General features: G+C 40.7%; 1 protein-coding gene across 2 annotated transcripts in view; it reads left to right on the forward strand.

Annotated features, from left to right (window-relative positions):
• The window catches only part of mitd1 (MIT, microtubule interacting and transport, domain containing 1), a 37,299-nt gene that overhangs the window by 12,899 nt on the left and 3,434 nt on the right, over positions 1-20,966 (forward strand). For both annotated transcript variants that reach the window (XM_048598011.1, XM_020528803.2), the window contains 5 exons: positions 2,507-2,608; positions 4,601-4,737; positions 5,429-5,515; positions 7,259-7,374; positions 10,961-11,021. In XM_048598011.1, coding sequence (XP_048453968.1) covers positions 2,507-2,608; positions 4,601-4,737; positions 5,429-5,515; positions 7,259-7,374; positions 10,961-11,021 — 503 coding nt within the window. The remainder of the gene's footprint in view (positions 1-2,506; positions 2,609-4,600; positions 4,738-5,428; positions 5,516-7,258; positions 7,375-10,960; positions 11,022-20,966) is intronic.

The following is a 20,966-nucleotide window of genomic DNA, read 5'->3' on the forward strand; positions in this document are numbered from 1 at the left end:
TAACATTGTACTGCTAATCACCCACTGGTGAGCCCTGCTAGAAAGTGTATATATAGGTATCAGTAAAAATTCACCCTGTGTTCTCTGTTGTTGAAATACTTGGTATCACTCAAAGTCTGGACAGTACCAAAGCGTTCATGTTGTCTGTGCAAAAATATTTCAGCAAATGACATCAGCCTCGGCCTTGACAGAAACATATATGAATTGAAAATTAGAATACTGCAGATGCTGGATATCTGAAACTAAAACAGAGAGAAAGAAAATCAGTAGGTTAGACAACATCTGTGTAGTAAGAGAAACAAAGTTAACATTTCAGGTCTGTGACCTTTCATCAGAACTGGAAAAGTAGTTTTGAGGAAGAGGTAGAACACAAGAACTAGGAGCAGGAGTAGGCCATCTGGCCCTTCGAGCCTGCTCCGCCATTCAATAAGATCATGGCTGATCCTTTCGTGGACTCAGATCCACTTACCCGCGTTCTCACCGTATCCCTTAATTCCTTTATTGTTCAAAAAAAACCTACCTTTTTTTTTAAAACATTTACTGAAGTAGCGTCAAGTACTTCACTGGACAAGGAATTCCATAGATTAACAACCCTCTGGGTGAAGAAATTCCTTCTCAGTTCAGTCCTACATCTACTCCCTCTAATCTTGAGGCTATGCCCTCTTGTCCTAGCTTCACCTGCTAGTGGAAACATCCTCTCTACTTCTTTCTTATCTATTCCCTTCATAATTTTATATGTTTCTATAAGATCCCCCCTCAATCTTCTGAATTCCAATGAATATAATCCCAATCTACTCAGTCTCTCCTCATAAGCCAACCCCGTCAACTATGGAATCAACCTAGTGAACCTCCTTTGCACCCCCTCCAGTGCCAGTACATCCTTTCTCAAGTAAGGAGACCAAAACTGCACACAGTACTCCAGGTGTGGCCTCACCAGCACCTTGTACAGCTGCAATATAACCTCTCTGCTTTTTATTTCAATCCCTTTAGCAATGAAGGACAAAATTCCATTTGCCTTCCTAATTACTTGTTGTACCTGCAGACCTACCTTCTGTGATTCATGCACAAGGACACCCAGGTCCCTCTGCATAGCAGCATGCTGCAACTTTTTACCATTCAAGTAATAATCCTTTTTACTATTACTCCTACCAAAATGTATGACTTCACATTTATTTACATTGTATTGCATCTGCCACACCTTTGCTCACTCACTCAATGTATCTATGTTCCTCTGCAAAGTTTCACAGTCCTCTGCACACTTTGCTTTGCCACTCATCTTAGTGTCATCTGAAAACTTTGACACCCTGCACGTGGTCCCCAGCTCCAAGTCATCTATATAAATTGTAAATAATTGTGGTCCCAACACCGAACCCTGAGGCACACCACTAGTCACTGACTGCCAGCTAGAAAAGCACTCATTTATCCCCACTCTATGCTTCCTGTTAGTCAACCAATCCTCTAACCATGCTAATACTTTACCCTTAATGCCATGCATCCTTATCTTATGCAGTAGCCTCTTGTGCGGCACCTTGTCAAAGGCCTTTTGGAAGTCTAGGTACACCACATCCACTGGGTCCCCATTGTCCACCTCGCTCATAATGTCTTCATAGAATTCCAAAAGATTTGTCAAGCATGACCTGCCCTTCATGAACCCATGCTGCGTCTGCCCAACGGGACAATTTCTATCAAGATGCCTTGCTATTTCTTCCTTGATAATAGACTCAAGCATCTTCCCCACTACAGAGGTTAAGCTAACTGGTCTATAATTCCCCATCTTTTGTCTACTTCCCTTTTTAAACAGTGGCGTCACATTTGCTGTTTTCCAATCTGCTGGGACTGCCCCAGAGTCCAGCGAATTTTGGAAAATTACCGCCAGTGCACCTGCTATTTCTCCTGCCATCTCTTTTAGTACCCTGGGATGCATTCCATCAGGGCCAGGAGACTTATCAATCCTTAGCTCCATTAGCTTGCCCAACACTACCTCTTCCGTAATTATGATTGTTTGCAGGTCTTCACCTACCTTTGTCTCTTTGTCCATTACTGGCATGTTATTAGTGTCCTCCACTGTGAAGACCGATACAAAATACCTGTTCAATGCCTCGGCCATTTCATCATAAGACAAGGACTAAAGGAAGGCCTTAGAGGATGGAGAACAAGAGTGATTGAATGACAGAAAATTTAGTCTTCTAGGGATAAAGTTAAAGGCGATGGGGCAAGAAAACACCATCTCACTGAAACAGCGCAGCAGGCCAAGGACAGATGTCAGCATAACAGCTAGTATTAAGCAGGCTACCAGAAGCTTGGAGTGATGTGAACAGAACAAAAAGAGAAGTATATATATATATATTTATGTTTGAAGCACACTTAGTCATTTGTGATCCCGAAGCAGTTTGGCTTATGTTGAGAAAAAAGAATGCAGCATACAAGATGCACTTTCGTGCTGTAATGATTCTGATATATATTAAAAACTGGCAAGCTAAATAAAGACTTTTATTTGTTTTGATAGCAACAAAAGATGACACAAAAAAAGTCTATTATCGACAGAAGATTAGTACCTACATGGATCGAGCAGAAGTAATTAAAACCCAGCTGAATAAGCTCAAAGAAGGTAGCTAAGTTGAGTAACCTGCTGAAAGGCATGTTATAAATATAGTCAAAAATTTACATCTCCTGTAATGCAGATATTATATGTCAGATGTAATAATATCAACAATATTCTACCTTTGCATCATCCGTAAATATTTCAAATCTTGACAAATCAAAATGGACAATTCATTGTTTGGTTTAGTACTTTTCTTTTAAAACACACCATATTGACTAGGAAAATCTGTATTTGATTTGTAGTCTGTGCTGAAGGGACTAAATAACATTGGATTCGCTGCCGGCTAACTAATGAAAGAGAAAAAATAAAATACCGGCAGCGTATTTCTCCTTCTTGGTTCCAGCTGATGGTGTTGGTGCTGCTATTATGCACTGGTCATATAGAGAGATAATGTTGATGGTGGTGGATGCGGTGCCAATTATGCAGGCTGATGAACTTCCTGAGTGGTGTTGGAGTTACACTGATTAAGCAAGTGGAGAGTATTCAATCACACTCTTGTCTTGTGCCTTCATAGAAAGTAGGAGCAGAAGTAGGCCATTCGGCCCTTCAAGCCTGCTCCATCATTCAATATGATCAAAGCTAATAATGCAATTCAGTACTCTGTTTGCACTTCCTCCCCATACCCTTTGATCCCTTGAGCACATTTGGATGAGTACTTCACTGCGATGTCTCCACAGCTGATTGAGGAAGATTGAAGGATTCTATGACTAAGAAATGCCCCAGGTTTCTGGCACTCAGAGCACTGTCAGAGATCAGGCACTTGGTCAATCCCAGGCAGGAGATCCCTTTGTAGTGTCAGCCGTTAAAAATGTCATGTTAATGCACAGGCAGACTCGGTGGAAGCAGTTTGTTGGAGATACTTGCAAACTGACTTGAATAATGGAGGGCTCCATCAATTTATATCTGTTGCCACTGGTATTTGCGTATCTGGCTGCTTCCATGAAGACATTAGCAGCTGCCTTAGAGACCCAGGTCCAGCACACTCTGTCTGCTGCACATGCACACAAAACTGTACTCCATCACGCTCGACCTTGGTGCTTAAAACCAACAGAGGGCGACAGGGGCTAAGGGTACTTGACCTCACTCCAGGTGACCCTCTCCCACTTGTCAAGCTCACACATGTGTTGGCCAGTGAACATTCTGTCTTACTAAGTCATTAAGTGATTCACCAGGTATGACCTCACTCCAGGTGCTCTTCTCCCACTGGACAGGGTGGTGCCACATGCATCAAGCCAGAGGAGGAAGAACACTCGAGAGACAGTTGGGCCCTCCAACTCCACTCTGCCTGGAACCCTCAACCTTGAGGGTTTATAGCAAGGAAGATGAAACTGCGTCTGGGCAGGGCACAGTCAGCATATCTGGCCCCCCAGCTACAAAGATCCTTGGCGTTACCCACCCAAAACTCCAAGTCCTACAGGCTCCCTCCAACCCAGCTGCGGACTCCAGGACTGCACCCTTTTTGTTTTAAAAGTCAAGTTCAAATTTTTAAACTGCCATGGTGGGATTTGGTTCTGCGAAATATTATTCTAGATATCTGAATTTAGAGTCATAAAATTGCCTTTATTATCTAAATCACCAAAATATATGTTAGACGATTTGTTACCTTTTATCACGTTCAAAACAAGATGGATTTCTTCCCAATAACAAACTAATTGGAGTCAAGATGACAGTACTAAAAAGTGATAGCTGTAGTAATGTCCACATTTTAGCCAATAAAAAGTTCACATTCACATTAAAAAGGAAACTGCTACAAAAGTTGAAAATATGACTTTTGAAAACTATATTTGTATGTATGAAATATTTGCCTAACAGTTTTACCATATAAAATCCATGTTTCCAAAGTACCATCTTAAAATGAAACTCCTGTGTTGTAGTCAACTATGTTGCATATAGAATACTTCATTGGAAATATAGAAGTACATGTGCGATAATTGTAATGCTTGCTGTATCAGAGTTATGATTTTATGTACAACCTTTTGTGAATTATCTGTGTTTCAGATGGCAAATATCACGAGCAGATCAAAATTGCAGAAGACACTACTGGGTTTAGTTATGAAAAACTATTCAAACCATATTTGGACCAGTTTGTTACTGAAGTATGGGTGGAAGATCCTTACATCAGGCATGTTCATCAGGTGAAAAGCAACCTAAAGTGCCATTAAAAAATTGAGTGCTTCAATGAGTATTTTTGGCTTAACTTCAGTTTGTTGGCAAGACTACTGATAGTGTCAGTTTGTTACTAACAATCTGTCAAATGCTAGTGTTTTCAGTGCAGGTGCGTTAAGGAAAGTGCTGTTTTATATAGAAGCCTAGGGTTTTACTCAATTTACCAAAAAGGGGGTCAGTAAGTTTAGTTAGCTGGACAGCTAGTATGCAGTGCAGAGTGATGTTAATAGCATGGCATTAATTGCTGCATCAAATGAGGTTACCATGAAGGACTCTTCTTCTTAACCTCTCCCTTTACCTGAGGCTTGGTGACCCTCAGGTTAAACCACCAGTAGTTGTGCTTCTCTAAGAGAGCACCCTCAGATCGTTCTCTGTGGACTGTGACAACTTTACGTTACTCAATTTACCAGACACAGGATAGTTACAGGACCAAATAGGGTAGGCTCAATGTAATCCAGACAACTAATAAATGAAAGGAGGTAAGGGACTATTGAATTGAGAGACACCAGTTTCCAAATATATAATCAAAACATTAAATTGTTGAGATGAATGTAAACTAAAATTTTGAACCATACAGTTTTCAATTTAATGAAAGACAAATCTATCACTGGTTTTAAAAATTTATACTTCATACTGATTTTGTAACATTTTGTTTTATAGCTATACAACTTCTTGAGATTTTGTGAGTTGCTTCTAAAAGGACCTTGCAAAGTAAAAACTATCCATCTACTGACATCTCTTGACAATGTAGGTAATTTATTGTGGATTACAGTGTGACTATTAAAAGACCATTGTCAACCAGAAATAAATTCAGTATAAGAACTGCAACTCATGGATGCTGTAAAGTGTTGGAGTATAAACAATGTGTCTGACGTTAATGTTGACAATGCTTATTTGTGTAGCTTTTATAATTCATGACAGTGCATTTGTATTCCCTCAAATTCTTTGCAAACAGAATAAATCTTAATTTAAACATTTTTCACCCCACATACCACTTCACAATCAGTGCTGTATCAATTGTGAGGAGGTGGTGAACAAAGCAAAATAACCTGGGGAGGGAGAACCAAATTTCACTAGTGAAGAATTATCAGTGGATTTTTATTCTTGTGGTTGTGGGAACTACACAACTTCAAGTAGAGGACCGGAGAGCAAATTTTGCCCTGAATTTTCCAATTATGGCTGTGGTAAATGATTTAAATTGCTATTTCGAACTGGAACCTTGAAGTCCCAATGTGCCCATATATGCACAGTACTTACAAGTGAAGTTTAAACATTTGATTGCAGAATTTATCTTTTCTCAGCCAGATTGCTGCTTGATTCCCTACAACAACTAGAATAAGGTTGCCATAGCCATGCAGGCATGAGCTGTTTGCAACTTGTTTTAAACCGATTTAATTTGGATCTTTTGTTCACTTAACCAATTTTTTTTCTAATCAACTTGTTCAGAGATGTTATTATCCACGTCTGGAACAGGTGGGACTTAAACCCAGGACTCTTAGTCCAGGGGTAGGGACACTACCACTGTTGCACAAAAGGGCCCTAATGTATAGCTCTTCCTATCAGGTGTAAAGCCTACTTGGGTGCAGCTTTTGAGAAAAGCAGCTAGAAAATCAAAGCCTCCAGGTCGACAGTAACCTCAATACACCTCTCCACTTCCCAATACAGTACAATCTTCCTGACAATACTCACCCTTTCCCCATTGAGACCCATAGGCTCCAGGTTAAAATGGGGAAGTGGCCATTTTAAGTTGTAGCCAGTGATGGGCCTCCAGCTCTACTGCTGACTGGAAGATAGTTGTAGCTGATGTGCACCCTGGAGCAGAGATGTTTTAATCGTCCTTTCCAAGCCTGCTCTTTAATAAATCACTAAGACGTCTGTTAGCCTTGGTCCATTCAATGAACTTGCATTTGATTTGCATGTATGATGTGAGAGCAAGAGAGGCCTGGCAATTCTTATGCATTACCTAGCAACACATTCCTTTGGCTAACCTTCCTATTAATCATCCCCCTACTCAGTTATGGAGAGTAAATGCTACAAATGGACATCATTAAGGAAAAGTGAGAAAATAACTTCAGGAAATGCCAAAAGCAATTGATTAGTTGTCTTCATAGAACAGAATCATAGAATCCCTCCAATGTGGAAACAGCCCATTTGGCCCAACAAGTCCACACTGCCCCTCCAAAGAGCATCCCACCCAGACCCATTCCCCTACCCCTGCATTTCCCACATCTAACCCACCTACTCTAAACATCCCTGGACACTGTGGGCAATTTAGCATCGCCTGAAGGTGGAATTGAACCCAGGTCCTTGGCGCTGTGAGGCAGCAGTGCTAACCACAGCCACCGTGCCGCCCCAAAGATTCTATAAATAAGCCTTCTTTATTGTAAGCATGCATCTGGGAATGTTTGTTCATGCTTCGTTACTGATTTCATACTATTAGTGAACCCAACATGTATAGTATGCATTAGTTTCTTCTTTCGTGTATTATAGAATGGTGGTAACTTGCAGCAGATCAGTGGCCTTGAAGAGATAAAGCAGTCATTACAAAGTTATGGGGTAACATTGGAAGTGAACCACTCCTCTTCGATTCATGACCGAGAAATCAGGTAGTTTTTTTTTATAGCATTGTATTTTATTTAAATTGAGATATTATTACTGTCGTCTCAAGCATTATTCGGGTTTTGTTCAAATATTGGAATTGGCTGTTTTCGACATGCGTAGTTTTCAAGTCAGGACGATGGGACTCCATCACACCTCCAAAATGCTACTAAAACTATGTTAGGATTGGTTCACACAAAATTAAATTTTGATCCTGCTATTTCTACATCAACAAACATTCATATGATGCCTTGTATGTAGTACCATGTCTCAAGGCATGGAAGGAGGCAGAATCAGATTCATTATGATCATGTTGGATTATCCAAATCAGATCATGTTCCTGCTTTGATCCCTTTAGCCCAAGAACTATATTTAACTCCGTCTTGAAAATATTCAATGTTTTGGCCTCAATCGCTTTCGGTGACAGAGAATTCCAGAGGCTTACCACATTCTGGGTGAACAGATTTCTCCTCATCTCAGTGACTGTGACCCCCTGGTTCTGGACTGCCTGATCATCGGCATTATCTTGTGTTATGTTTACCTTTTGTTTATCTTGTTTAATCCTGTTTGAAATTTATAGATTTGTGAGATTTCATGACAACCCTCCGCCCACTCCAATCTTCTAAACTCCAATGAACAAAGTCCTAGCTCATCTAGTCTCTCTTCATACTTAAGTGCTGCCATGCTAGGAATCTTGTAAACCTTCATTGCACTCCCTCCATGGCCAATAGGTCATCCCTCAGGTAAGGAGACCAGAACTGCACACAATACTCCAGGTTCAGTTTCACCAAGGCCCTGCACAGTTCCAGCAAGACCAGCACCCGTATTTGAATCATCACGTAATGATGGCCAGGACATCACTTGCCCTCTTTACAGCCTGCTGCACCTGCATGCTAACCTTCAGCAACTGAGGTTCAAGGACTCCAGGGTCTTGTTGCACCACCTCCTTTCCCAATTTATAACCATTCAAATAATAATCTGCCTGCTTGTTCTTGCTACCAAAACGAATAACCCCACATTTATGCATATTATACTTCAACGACCATGCATTTGCCCAATCAACTGATCCAAATCACACTGAAGCATTTCTGCATCCTCCTCTCAAGAGGAGGGACGATATATGCTAAATGTTACAGTTTAACAGCATGCGCAAGAAGATAGTTATAGAGTCGTACAGCATGGAAACAGATCCTTCCGTCCAACCAGTCCATGCTGAACATAATTCCAAGCTAAATTAGTCCTATGTGTCTGCTGCAGGCCCATACCCCTCCAAACCATTTCTATGCATGTACTTATCCAAATGTCCTTTAAACGTTGTAATTGTACCCACATCCACCACATCATCAGGAAGTTCATTCCATACACGAACCACCCTCTGTGTAAAAAAATTTGCCTCTTCTATCTTTTTTAAATCTCTCTCCTCTCACTTTAAAAATGTGTCTGCCAGCCTTGAAATTCCCCATCCAAGGGAAAAGACAACTACCATTAACTTTATCTATACCTCTCATTATTTTATAAACTTCTATCAGGTTGCCTCTTAACCTCCTATGCTCCAGTGGAAAAGGTCACAGCCTATCCAGCCTTTCTTTATAACTCAAACCTTCCATATCCAGTAACATCCTAGTAAATCTCTCCTGAACCCCCTCAGCTCGAAGATATCCTTCCTATAACTGAGTGACTAGAACTGGACACAGTATTCCAGAAGAGGCCTTGCCAGTTTCCTGTACAACCTCATCATGACGTCCAAACTCTTATACTCAAAGGACTGAACAATGAAGGCAAGCATGCCTTTTTAACCACCCTGTCGATATGTGATGCAAACTTCTTGAAGATTGATTGTTCTCAAATCTAAAGAAGTGTCAAAACCTGTTAGCAAACCATTTAAAGGAAATTTGTAGACCTTCATTCTGTGGAATTTAGAAGAATGAGAGGAGATCTAATTGAGGTATATATGATACTAAAGGGAATTGACAAGGTAGATGTAGAGAGGATGTTTTTTTCTCATGTGGGACAATCTAGAACGAGAACTCATAGTTTTAAGATAAGGGGTAGCAGATTTAAAACAGATGAGGAGAAATTGCTTTTCTGTAGCTCAGGACTCATGGCAGAGACAGTAGAACGAAGATGGACTCTCTTTCAGCTATATCTTTTTATTCCTTTTATTCAAAATGGCGCTGGATTGTGGTGACAGTTGAAATTTTTCACTGTATTTTACTGTGTTGTTCATTGTAGAGTATAAGTGACAATAAATCATATTTCATTCATTCATTGTATGAGAGACATAGGGTTGTTCCTAGCTGAGTGCTGGCGCAGTTTTGACCACCACACCAGTTATGTCCATGTATTACTTAGTAGAGGCAAGAAGGCAAGACAATCCTTAAACTTTTTGAATTCAATATTTTGGATGGAAAAATAAGTGGAAGAAAATAAAAAAAAAGACATTTTTAATATTGTATTTCAGGCATAAGTTGAGAAGCAAAGACATCTCAAAGTTCAGGTACACAAATTTTAAAAGTAGAAGCATAAGTCAATAAACCTATTAAAAGCATTTGGGACCCTAGGAGATGAGGACTTCAAGAAAGTATAGATGAGATTTACTACATTGATACCAGGGATTGCATTTACATGGAAGGATTGGAGATTTTGTGCTTGTTTCTTTGGAGCAGAGAAAGTCAAAAGGAGGTTTGTCATATGTATTTGAAATCATGAAGAATTTAGATAGTTCATTTTTGTTTCAACTATTTCTAATGAAGAGATAATACCACAAGGCACAGATTTAAGGTGACTGGCAAAGAACATGAAGAAAAATGCTTCTACGCAATGATTTGATAGAATTTGGAACACACTGCCCAAGAGAACGGCAAGTACAAATTCAGTAGCAGCCTTTAAAGGGGAAATTAGCAAATGCTTGGAGGAAAACAAATCATAGAGATGGGGGCCACTATATGGTTTGCTAAACAAATGCATGACTGACCTCTTCCTCTGCTGTGCTATTGTGTGATTCTATTTAACGTTTTTTTTACAATTCCATTTGACTTGTGTACGTTGCAATCTTTGACATTGTCAGAAATCAGTCCAGCAACCTGTCATATGATGTCCGTTGGTTTATACTGATTGTTCCATTAGTATAAAGCAACACCTGTTGGCTTTGGCTAGTTTCTCTAGATTCTTAGATACTTGTTTAATTTCTTTACAATATAGCAGTTTTAATTAAGTGCAATTCTTTTTCCTCCATTCACAAAACTTTAAAGTGAAATAAAAATCAGACTGTTTCAAACTTTAAATATACTTTTTTTTAATGCAACTCCTTTGTTCCCTAATAGAAGGTATATAGAATGACTTAAATGGAATGTGAACATTCAGTTTCCCAGTAGGTTTTTGGAGTTCTTTCAAGTGTAAAGTTTAATAGCTCTTTTACAAACTTAGACTTTCATGTTTTCTTTTCTGAATGTATTTATATAATGATGTTTAAGGAATGCATAACATTTGATATTTTGAGAACATTTCAAGTGTCGTTATTGCCAGCTGTCGCATGTTTCTTCAGAAAGCAGTGTTTTTTCTAGAGTTTGAGTAGATTTTTTTTTCCTGTGACAGATTCAACAATGGATGGATGATCAAGATTGGAAGAGGACTAGATTACTTTAAAAAAACACAGGTTTGTTTCAGTTAAAATGGACTTTCTGATTTTACACTGCTGAAAAAAATTAAATCCAAATTATTAGTTTTTTGAACAGAACAGATCTACAAACTGGCCAGTTTAGCTCGGTTGGCTGAATGGTTGGTTTGCAAAGCAGTGTGATGCCAACAACGTGGGTTCAAGTCCCGCACTGGCTGAAGTTACCATGAAAGACTCTCCTTCTCAATCTCTCCCTTCGCCTGAGGTGTGGTGGTCCTCAGGCTAAATCACTGCCAGTCATCTCTCTTGAATGAGTCCTGTGGTCTGGTAAGACTATGGCAACTTGACTATCACCAGACTAATAATGCAAAGGACCAGGCTCTGGGAACATGAGTTCAAATCCAACATTGGCAGCTAGTGGAATTTAAATTTAAACTAATAAATCAGAATTACAAAGTTGGTCTCAGTAATGCTTTTGTGAACTACTCTCTGATTTAAAAAAAATACATCTGGTTCACTGGTGCCCTTCAGGGAAGGAAATCTCCATCTTTAATTTGTTGGGTTGTTGATGCTGAATTGTCCTTTGAAATGGCTTAACAAGCCACTCAGTTCAAGAGTAGTTAGGGAAAGGAAAGAAATGCTGGTCTTATGGTGATACCCATATCCCATATAAGAATTATAAAAAGAGAGATAAGGTAGAAGAGTTATTGTAAGTGACTGAAACAGTGATCAAAGATGTAGGTTTTGTGGAAATGTTTGAATATGTGGAGATGTAGCAAACCCAGGGCATTTAAGAGCTGTATCTCAAAGTACTAGAAAATGGCAGATGTTTCAACCACCAGTGATGATTTTGGCACAACGGGGCAGGAAGTTGGCTACCTGGCTGGAAGATGTTGCCATTATAAGATGGAAGAAGACCATAGAGAGATTACCAAACTTTAGGAATTTAAAATTGATGTATTGGTTGGAAAGAGCCATTGTGAACAGAATTGTCCAGATTGCGCAATGAATGGCAATGGAATGAGACAATGTGCATAGTATTGATAGTTACTGATAATACTTGTGCACGTGATTTAATTTTAAAGATTGGGAGAGAAAGATGGGATTGAGAGATAAGAGATATTGACAAAGTTTAAAATAAAACTCCAGCACTAACTAAATTCTGTAGGAATGAGATTCCGCACTTGTAAAATTTTCAGGTCTGAGAGATTGTTTGGCAGCAATTCTGACTAATAAGATAGTTAAAAATTTATTTACACCTTAAAATGCAACAGCATGTTTTCTGATATGTTTCGTGAGTAACTAATAAGCTCTGCAGTATCTCACCTTCACTAAAAGAAAAATTGAAACTCCTGGAAATACTCAACAGATTAGACAGCATCTGTTAGGAGGGAAACAGTTAACATTCAAGGTTTGTGACCCTTCAGTTTGATAAAATGTCCTTGACCTGAAATATTAGCTCTGGGCTGAATCTTCCATTTCTTTTGGCAAGTCTGAGTTGCATTGAGTATTTTTAAAGGGTTTGTCACCACCAGGTGTACCAAGGTCACTCGTCGTACCTTACCAAACAAGCATCATTAATTGCCTGTCCTGCCCCATGGCACCTCTCACGTCTGATTTCTGCCTCAGCTTACCATGCATCCTTTCCACAACAATTTGCCACTCCAGCAGATATCTGCCCTAAGACCAGCATCTCTTGCGCCCAAGCCACCTTTAAAGTCCAGCCGTGCACCCTGACAAGCATTGGCAATCTTGCATTACCCTTCATTGAGGATGTCATGACACAGTAATCACTAAGCCACAAAACATAACTGGGGTGTCTGACCCTTCTTCACACATGCAACCCCATTCTGTCATCCTCCATTGCTGTTTAACGACCAGATCACACACTTTACCTCTATTTGCTACATTCTGACTAAACTCCCACCAAGCCAGTGCCATACTGTCTCTATTGACAATGGTAGGGAAGTAAATCGGACAAATACAAACACAAACATGAGTTTTTACATACAGAACACAGAAAGGTGCAAAAACAAAGCCAACAGAAGCTGAAAGTCACCCCTATAATGCCAACAAGATTTAGGAATCATGACCAAAAAATTGGAAGTGGATGTCATTGATGTCCTTTCTGGCAGGTGGCGATCATCTCAGCTGATCTCTGACATGGATAATATCAGTTTCCTTCACCCCTAGTGTCCTTGTTCTGCTCCTTAGAAGACTGATTCATCCTTCTGCGTCCACAATATCGCTTTGGTGCTTGCTCCAATTGTGCAGTGCCCAGCATGCCAGGGTGATGCAACACACTCTGTCTGTATACTGAAGGCACCCCCAAGACTGGACCAAGCTGCAGATCCGCATCTTCAGAAGCCCTATACTCTGTTCCACCACGGCCCTTATTGAGGCATTGGCAGCATTATAATCTGCAAAGCAGGGCCTATCATTCTTGGTGGAAAGATGGGCACAGAAAGGGCAAGAGAGATTCTTTGATGCCAGAACTGTCATTGAAGGCGAACCCTGTAATGAGGGCTGAGCACACTTTACCGTCCAGTGAGCCATGCTGGACGCAGATAATGGGGTCATGTCTCTATTAGATATCCACCTTCTACCTCAACACATGCAGAAACCTGAGCATACTATGGTAGCTGAATGACCACCACATGTCAGCAAGAATGAGCTACACATCCTTCCAACCTTACACCCACATCAGTCACTGATCCTGACACTACAGTGTGACATCTACAGTGTGACATCTACAGTGATAGAGGAGGACTTAATCTTGTATGGTACATGCTCAGGCTCTTGGAAGTTGCACTGGCCTTTAATACCATCATTTCTGATAATTACCCTATTATTGAAATGCCCAGGTTAAATTTGTATGCACCAGTGGCAGTGTATCTAATTGCCATTGACCGTCATCTGACCCCTAAGCACCCTCAAACTGAATGCACATGAGTTTGGTGATGCAATGATTGTAAATCCAGTGTAGCTGCAAGTTGCAAACAACAGCTTCATATTTTGGTCCCTACCATCCAGCAAACAAGGATGCTGTACTTTCAGCCGTCAAGTTGACACATGCTGCACCCACCCTGGCACAGTTCCAGCTACTTTCTAATAGCATTTGCTTCTAGAGAAGGGAAAGTAATGGCTGGCACCACAGATCATGCTACATACCATCAGCTTTGGGTCCAGCCTTTACACAAGGTACTCAATGACCCATTCTCCCAATATGGAGAACCACCACATTGAAAATTTTGCACAACTGCCCCTGAGCCCCAGCATTACACCTTGCTGATGGCCATCCTGCTTCTTTATGCTCCGTCTGCAGAGGCCACAGTCAATTACCCCACACTGTAGACTACATGCCCTGTGATGCTGTTCAGAAATCACCCCCATTCAAGTTGAGAGTCCCTCTGCATTACCATCCTTATCCCCATGAGTATAAATGCCTCCGATTTTCCTCCTAAGACTCAATTCCCCAAACCCCTATCATGGATTCCCCACCCTCCCCAAAACTTTTTGGAATATTCAAGGGATTGACACCCAGGACTGCCCTGAGCTGTGACCAACTCATACAATCAGCCCCTAGATATGACTGATCAGATCCCTGTCTGCTTAACTGGAGCAGATCCCTGGACCTTGAGCAACCCAAATAAATGACTGACCATGACAGAGTCAAAGGTCTGTGTACGGACTGTGCCCATGATGGACAATATTGACTTCTTCTAACAGACCCTTTGACTGGGGACTAACCACCAACAGTTTCTGCTATGTTCAGTTTGGTGAATGAACATGCAGTGTGTTTGCTGCTCAGGCAGCTGACACATGCTGTAGGTGTTCCATCTCGGTGTGCCATACAGTAAGATGTTCCTGACCTCACCCCCAGCCGCCAATTCAAAAGTGAAAGGCAGCTTGTGTGTCTGCTCTAAAAAGCTCTTCAGAATAGCAATGATGACAGCTTTTGGCTCTGACTGAAGTTCCAACAAGCAAGGCAATTCAAGGTATGGAGGGTACAAGTATGCAGATAGGCATAAAATCGGCAAGTTAAGAAGCAGCCCTGAGGTGCAGCCTGGTGCATTCTGTGAGCTGGGTTCCTGTCTGTACACGCAAAGTGTCTCCAATGTTCTCAATGCCAGTTACTGCTGCATCCTGCATGTTACTCGTGATCAGCTGCCAGTGTTTAGAGAAAGTGTCAGGAGGTTTGAGATGAGTTCTCAGGTGCTGGATGCCGCTGTCCATAGATGACAGGCTGGTGACAATGGATTGTGCCCTGAGCAGTTGCTGCCCAGTGCCCAAGATGGAGGTCATTCAGAGCTGTCTCCAAGCAAATTTAGTAATATGAGAGTCTGAATATTAATAGGGCAAGTTGTAGTGTTAACAAAGTATTTAACAAGCACTAATGCCCACTAATTTTCATTCCATGGTTACCAAGCAAGAATCTCACCATTCCACTTGTGGATAGTGTAAAAGATGAAGATAAGCTCACTGTCGAGACAGACTTCGACACACTTGTCAACTGATTTTGCCACACATTGCACCCACATCACTTAGACCCTAAAAGTTAGAATTGTTTGAGAAGGTAATGAGCAAGTTAGACAAAGGAGAGCCAGCGGATGTAATTTATTTGGATTTCCAGAAGGCCTTTAACAAGATGCCACACAGTAGGTTCCTAAATAAGATAAGAGCCCATGGTGTTAGGGGCAAGGTACTGACATGGATAGAGGGTTGGCTGACTGGCAGAAGGCAGAGAGTAAGGATAAAGGCGTCTTTTTCAGGATGGCAGCCAGTGACTGATAGAGGTCCGCAGGTGTCAGTATTGGGACCATAACAATTCATGTTGAACACTAACGATCTGGACGATGGAACTGAGGACATTGTTGCTAAGTCTATAGATGACACGAGGATAAGTGGAGGGACAGGCAGTGTTAAGGAAGCAAGGAGGCTGCAGAATGACTTGGATAGGCTAAGATAAGTGGGCAAAAAAGTAGGAGATGGAATACATTATGGGAAAGTGTGAAATCATGCACTTTGGTAGGAAGAATAGAGGAACTGAGTATTTTCTAAATGGGGAAAGGCTTTGTAAATCTGAAGCATAAACGGTCTTAGGAGTCCTAGCTCAGGATTCTCTTAAGGTTAACCTGCAGGTTCAGTTGGCACTTTGGAAGACAAATGCAATGTTAGCATTCAGACCACATTTGGGTTATTGTGAGCAGTTTTGGGCCTTGTGTCTAAAGAATGGTGTGCTGGGTACGGAAGGGGTCCAGAGGAGGTTTGCAGGAATGATCCTGAAAATGAAGGGCTCGTCATATGAGGAGTGGTTGAGGACTCAGTCTGTACTCAATGGACTTTAGAAGGATGCGAGGGATCTCATTGAAACTTACAGAATACTGAGAGGCCTGGATACAGTGGACATGGAGAGGATATTTAGCCTAATTGTAGACTAGGACCTGAAGGCACAGCCTCAGAGTGAAGGGACAAACTTTTAGAACTGAGAGGAGGAAGAATTTTCGTCAACCAGAGGGTAGTGAATCTGTGAAACTTGTTGTCGCAGAGGGCGGTGGAGACTAAGTCATTGAATGTATGCAAGACAGAGATAGACAGGTTCTTGGAAGGTTTTAGTAAGGGGATCAAGTGTTAAGGGAAGAAGGCAGGTGAATGGGTTGGGAAACATATCAGCCACGATTGAATGTCAGAGCAGACTTGTTGGGTCGAATCGCCGAGGTCTCCTACATTTTATGGTCCTATTATGGATTTCTAACATCTGCAGAATATTGTTTTCACACCTTTACATTGACTTAATGTTGACATCAATGCACAACAGGGCAACTCTGATCTCAACTTCCAGCTTTCCACATTTAATGACACAAATTTGAACTCCAGAAATTTCAGTTCAGTCTATTCCATAAGTGAATGCTGTTGCCTTATTATTTTCAAAGCAAAATCCACCTAAAGCGTTCTGAAAAACTTTGGACTCGAAACATTAACTCAGTTTGTCTCTCTACAGATGCTGCCAGATTTGCTGAGTTTCTGTAGCAGTTTGTTTTTATTTTGGATTTCCAACAACTGCAATATTTTGGTTCTATCCAGACTCATTGTGAGAAGACATTTGTATATTGAAGCATAAAATGTAATTCTGGATGTGTTAAAGTTTGCACAGGGTGAAACTTGAGAGGTCCTCAAGGAGACAGCTCAAGAAATTAAATATAAATATTTTGGAGCAATCATGGGTGTGATTGATGAATGAAGGAGACAATTTCAGGTGCCTCCACATCACCAACAGCACCTGCTCAGCAATAACCTACACAGTAATGCCCAGTTTAAGTTCTGCCAGGACTTCTCAGCTCCTGACCTAATTACAGCCTTGGTTCAAACATGGACAAAAGAGCTGAATTCCAGAGGTGAAGTGAGAATGACAGATCCTTGGCATCAAGGCCGCATTCGACAAGTGTAGCATTAACGAGCCCAAAACAAAAAAGGAAGATGGTTTGATTCTGGTTGTTGCATTTCAGTCATCTCAGCTCCAGGATTTCTCTGCAGGAGTTCCTCCTACTGGTGTCCTAGGCCCAACCATCTTCAGCTGCTTCATTGACAATCACCCTCCATCATAAGGTCAGAAGTGGGGATGTTCACCGATGATCGTGCAATGTACAACACCGTTTGCGGCTCCTCAGATACTGAAGCAATCCATGTTCAAATACAACAAGGCTTGGACAATATAGGCTTGAGCTGACAAGTGGCAAATAACATTCAGACCACACGAATGCCAGGCAATGACCTTCTCCAGTAAGAGACAACCTAACCACCACACCCCCTTGACATTTAGTGGCATTATCATCACTGAATCCCCCACTATCAACAGCCTGGAGGTTACCATTGAGCAGAAACACAGCTCGACTTGCCACATAAATAGTTTGGCAATAAGCAGGTCCATGGCTAAGAATACCACAGCGATTAACTCGCTTCCTGACTGCCTAAAACCCGCCCACTGTCTGCAAGGCACAAGTTCGAAGTGTGATGGAATAATCCCCAGTTACCTCTGTGTGCAGCTTCAACAATGTTCAAGAATCTTGACACCATCCAGGACAAAGCAGCCTGCTTAATTGGCACCACATCCATAAGCATCCACTCCTTCCACCACTGATGCTCAGTAGCAGCAGTGTGTACTGTCTACAAGATGCACTACAGAAATGCATCATAAAGATCCTTAGACAGCCCCTTCCAAACCCATGACCACTTCCATCTAGATAGACAAGAGCAGCAGATACATGGGAACACTACCACCTGCAAGTTCCCCTCCAAGCGACTCACCATCCTGACTTGGAAATGTACTACTCTTCCTTCATTCTCACTGGATCAAAATCTGAAATTCCCTCCCTAATGGCATTGTGAGTCTACAGTGACTCCAGTAGTCCAAGAAAACAGCTCACCACCACTTTCTGAAGGGCAACCAGAGATGGGCAATAAGACAGCCAGCAATACCCACATGCCACAAGAGAATTAAATGAAAATCATCTGTTGAACTCAAAAGATTTGCTTAGAACATAAAGTTGCACAGGGATAGATGCAACCTGAATAAAACAGCAGAGAAATAAATGGAATGGAAATTACTGCAGACAGCACATAGGACAGAACAAGTTGAGCCCTATTCAAAACTTCATTTCAGAATACTTTATTGGTATTCTTATATAATTTTGCATCTGCTTATATCTTCATGCATGAGTGGAAAAAAAAATTGAGGATAGCAGTACTTTCCCTGCATAATGAATTAATAACTTCTCATTCTCTTTGGAGAAATTAATGCACTTCCACCTTCCCATATATAACTTGGAAGCCCCACCTCCCAACTGTTCATGTTCACTATTATCAAGCCACTACTATAGGCAAATCAGATAAAAGTATGATTTCAGCTTCAAAAGAGATAACAAGCATTTAGTAAGGAAGATCAGAAATAGACATAAAACTTGTAATTTCCTGACTCTGATCCTGGCATGCAGTGCACACGGTTTTCTAAGAATAATTTAAACGATCAAACTTCTAATTTACATCATGCATATCTAGCAGACGATACCCTCCACTGTCATCGCAGTAAAAGAATTCCTTTTGAAATCCTTCCTTTTTGTAACCATAATAATCACCTGTCATCTAGCTGCCCTTGTTAAAACTTCTTAAACTCTCAAGAATAAAAGTAAATTCTTTCTTGAAATCCTCTGTATATAGTCAACGTCTTGAAACATTTCATTTCCTCAGCATGCATCTCTCTTGCATCTGAGCTCTGAAAATAGCGTTCACTGCAAGGTATAACTGTAGGCCAGGCAGCATCAAAGGAACAGGAAAGCTGATGTTTCGGGTCGGGACCCTTCTTCAAAAATTTCTGAAGCTCTGATGCTGCCTGGCCTGCTGTTTTCCTCCAGCTCCTTAGTGTGTTATCTCTGACTCCAGCATCTGCAGTTCTTACTATCTCAAGATATTATATTGTTTTCAGAATTGATTCAAGAGAACAGTGTCAGTGCTGTTCCAGTTAGTAATGTTGTGATCCTGCTGTTACTTTCATTTTTGTAACCTTTGAGTTAACAATTATTTACAGTATATATATATAATTAGATGAGAGAAGTGTTGTAGTATTAGCTAATTTTTCAGATGACAAAAATAGGTGGGAATGCAATTGCTGAGGATGACACAACGATGCTGCAGAGGGATATACGAGTGGACAAAAACATGACGAGTGGAATGCTATATGGGAAAATGAAAGGTTATGTACTTTGGGAAAAGGAATAGAAGGATTAAATATTATTTAAATGGAGAAAGTCTGCAGCAACAGAAAACTTTGGGAATCCTCACTTATAAGTTACAAAATGCTAGGATACAAGTCCATCTGGTAACAGAGAAGGCAAATGGAATGTTGGCAAAGGGAATGGAGTATAAAAATAGGGAAGTCTTGCTGAATCTATACAAAGTCTAGTCAGAGGAAATTTATACGGGCATTGGAGGCAGTCTAGAGAAGGTTTAACTAGTTGACCCTAAACATGAAAGTAGTCTCTACTCAGGAGGAGTTGAATGCATTGGGCCTGTACTCAGTGGAGTTTAGAAGAATGGTGGGGGGGTGCAATCTCATTGAAACATAGAAGATTCTTAGGTGACTTGACCAGGTAGATAAGGAGAACTTGTTTCCCTTTGTGGGAGAGTCTAGGACCAGAGGGAATAATCTCAGTATAATGAGGTCTCCTTGTTAGGAGAGAGAGGAGGAATCTCTTCTCTCATCTGTGGATTTCTTTACCACAGAGGATGTAGAGTGTGGGTGGTTAAGTATATCCAAGACAGAGACAGACAGATATTTAATCAGTAAGGGAATCAAGGGTTAAGGGAAAAGGCAGGAAAGTGGAGTTGAGGATTATCAGATCAGCCTGATTTCTTTGAATGGTGGAGCAGATTCAGTAGGCTGAATGGCTTATTTCTGCTCATACATCTTATGGTCAATTTTAAATCTTAGATAAACTACTTTCAAATTTTGAATAACATTTGATTTACTCAAAATGGTAAATGTCATGACCCATGGTCTCATTTAAAAGAGCAGCTGTTGCTTTGTTTCTCTTAATTTAAGAAAATCACAGTTCAGTCTCCCTTTCACTAGCCTCATGCTAATTCTGAGTTTCCTTTCCAATAGCTTCAAATTCACATTCCTCTCATGTTCATTATTGCATTCTTTCTTGACCTCCAATTTCTACACTTCTATCCTTTCTTGCCCCGCAACTACCAATTATGCTAATACAATTTTTGCCTTTTTTGATATTTGATCAGCACAAAATATCCTAACATAGTAATACCAAGTCAAGCAGTTGCCATAATTCTCTACCCTTAGTAGATTGCATTTTTTGCCTTCAAACAAGATTGCTCCGTCTTCCACCATTTCTATTTCCAAACCTGACCAACTACTGGTATTTTGTATGTTATCATCTAGTATTCATAAATAGAAATCCAAGATTTTATTAC

The sequence above is a fragment of the Rhincodon typus genome, chromosome 6 (genome assembly GCF_021869965.1).
Source record: "Rhincodon typus isolate 14 chromosome 6, sRhiTyp1.1, whole genome shotgun sequence".
Lineage (NCBI taxonomy): Eukaryota > Metazoa > Chordata > Chondrichthyes > Orectolobiformes > Rhincodontidae > Rhincodon > Rhincodon typus.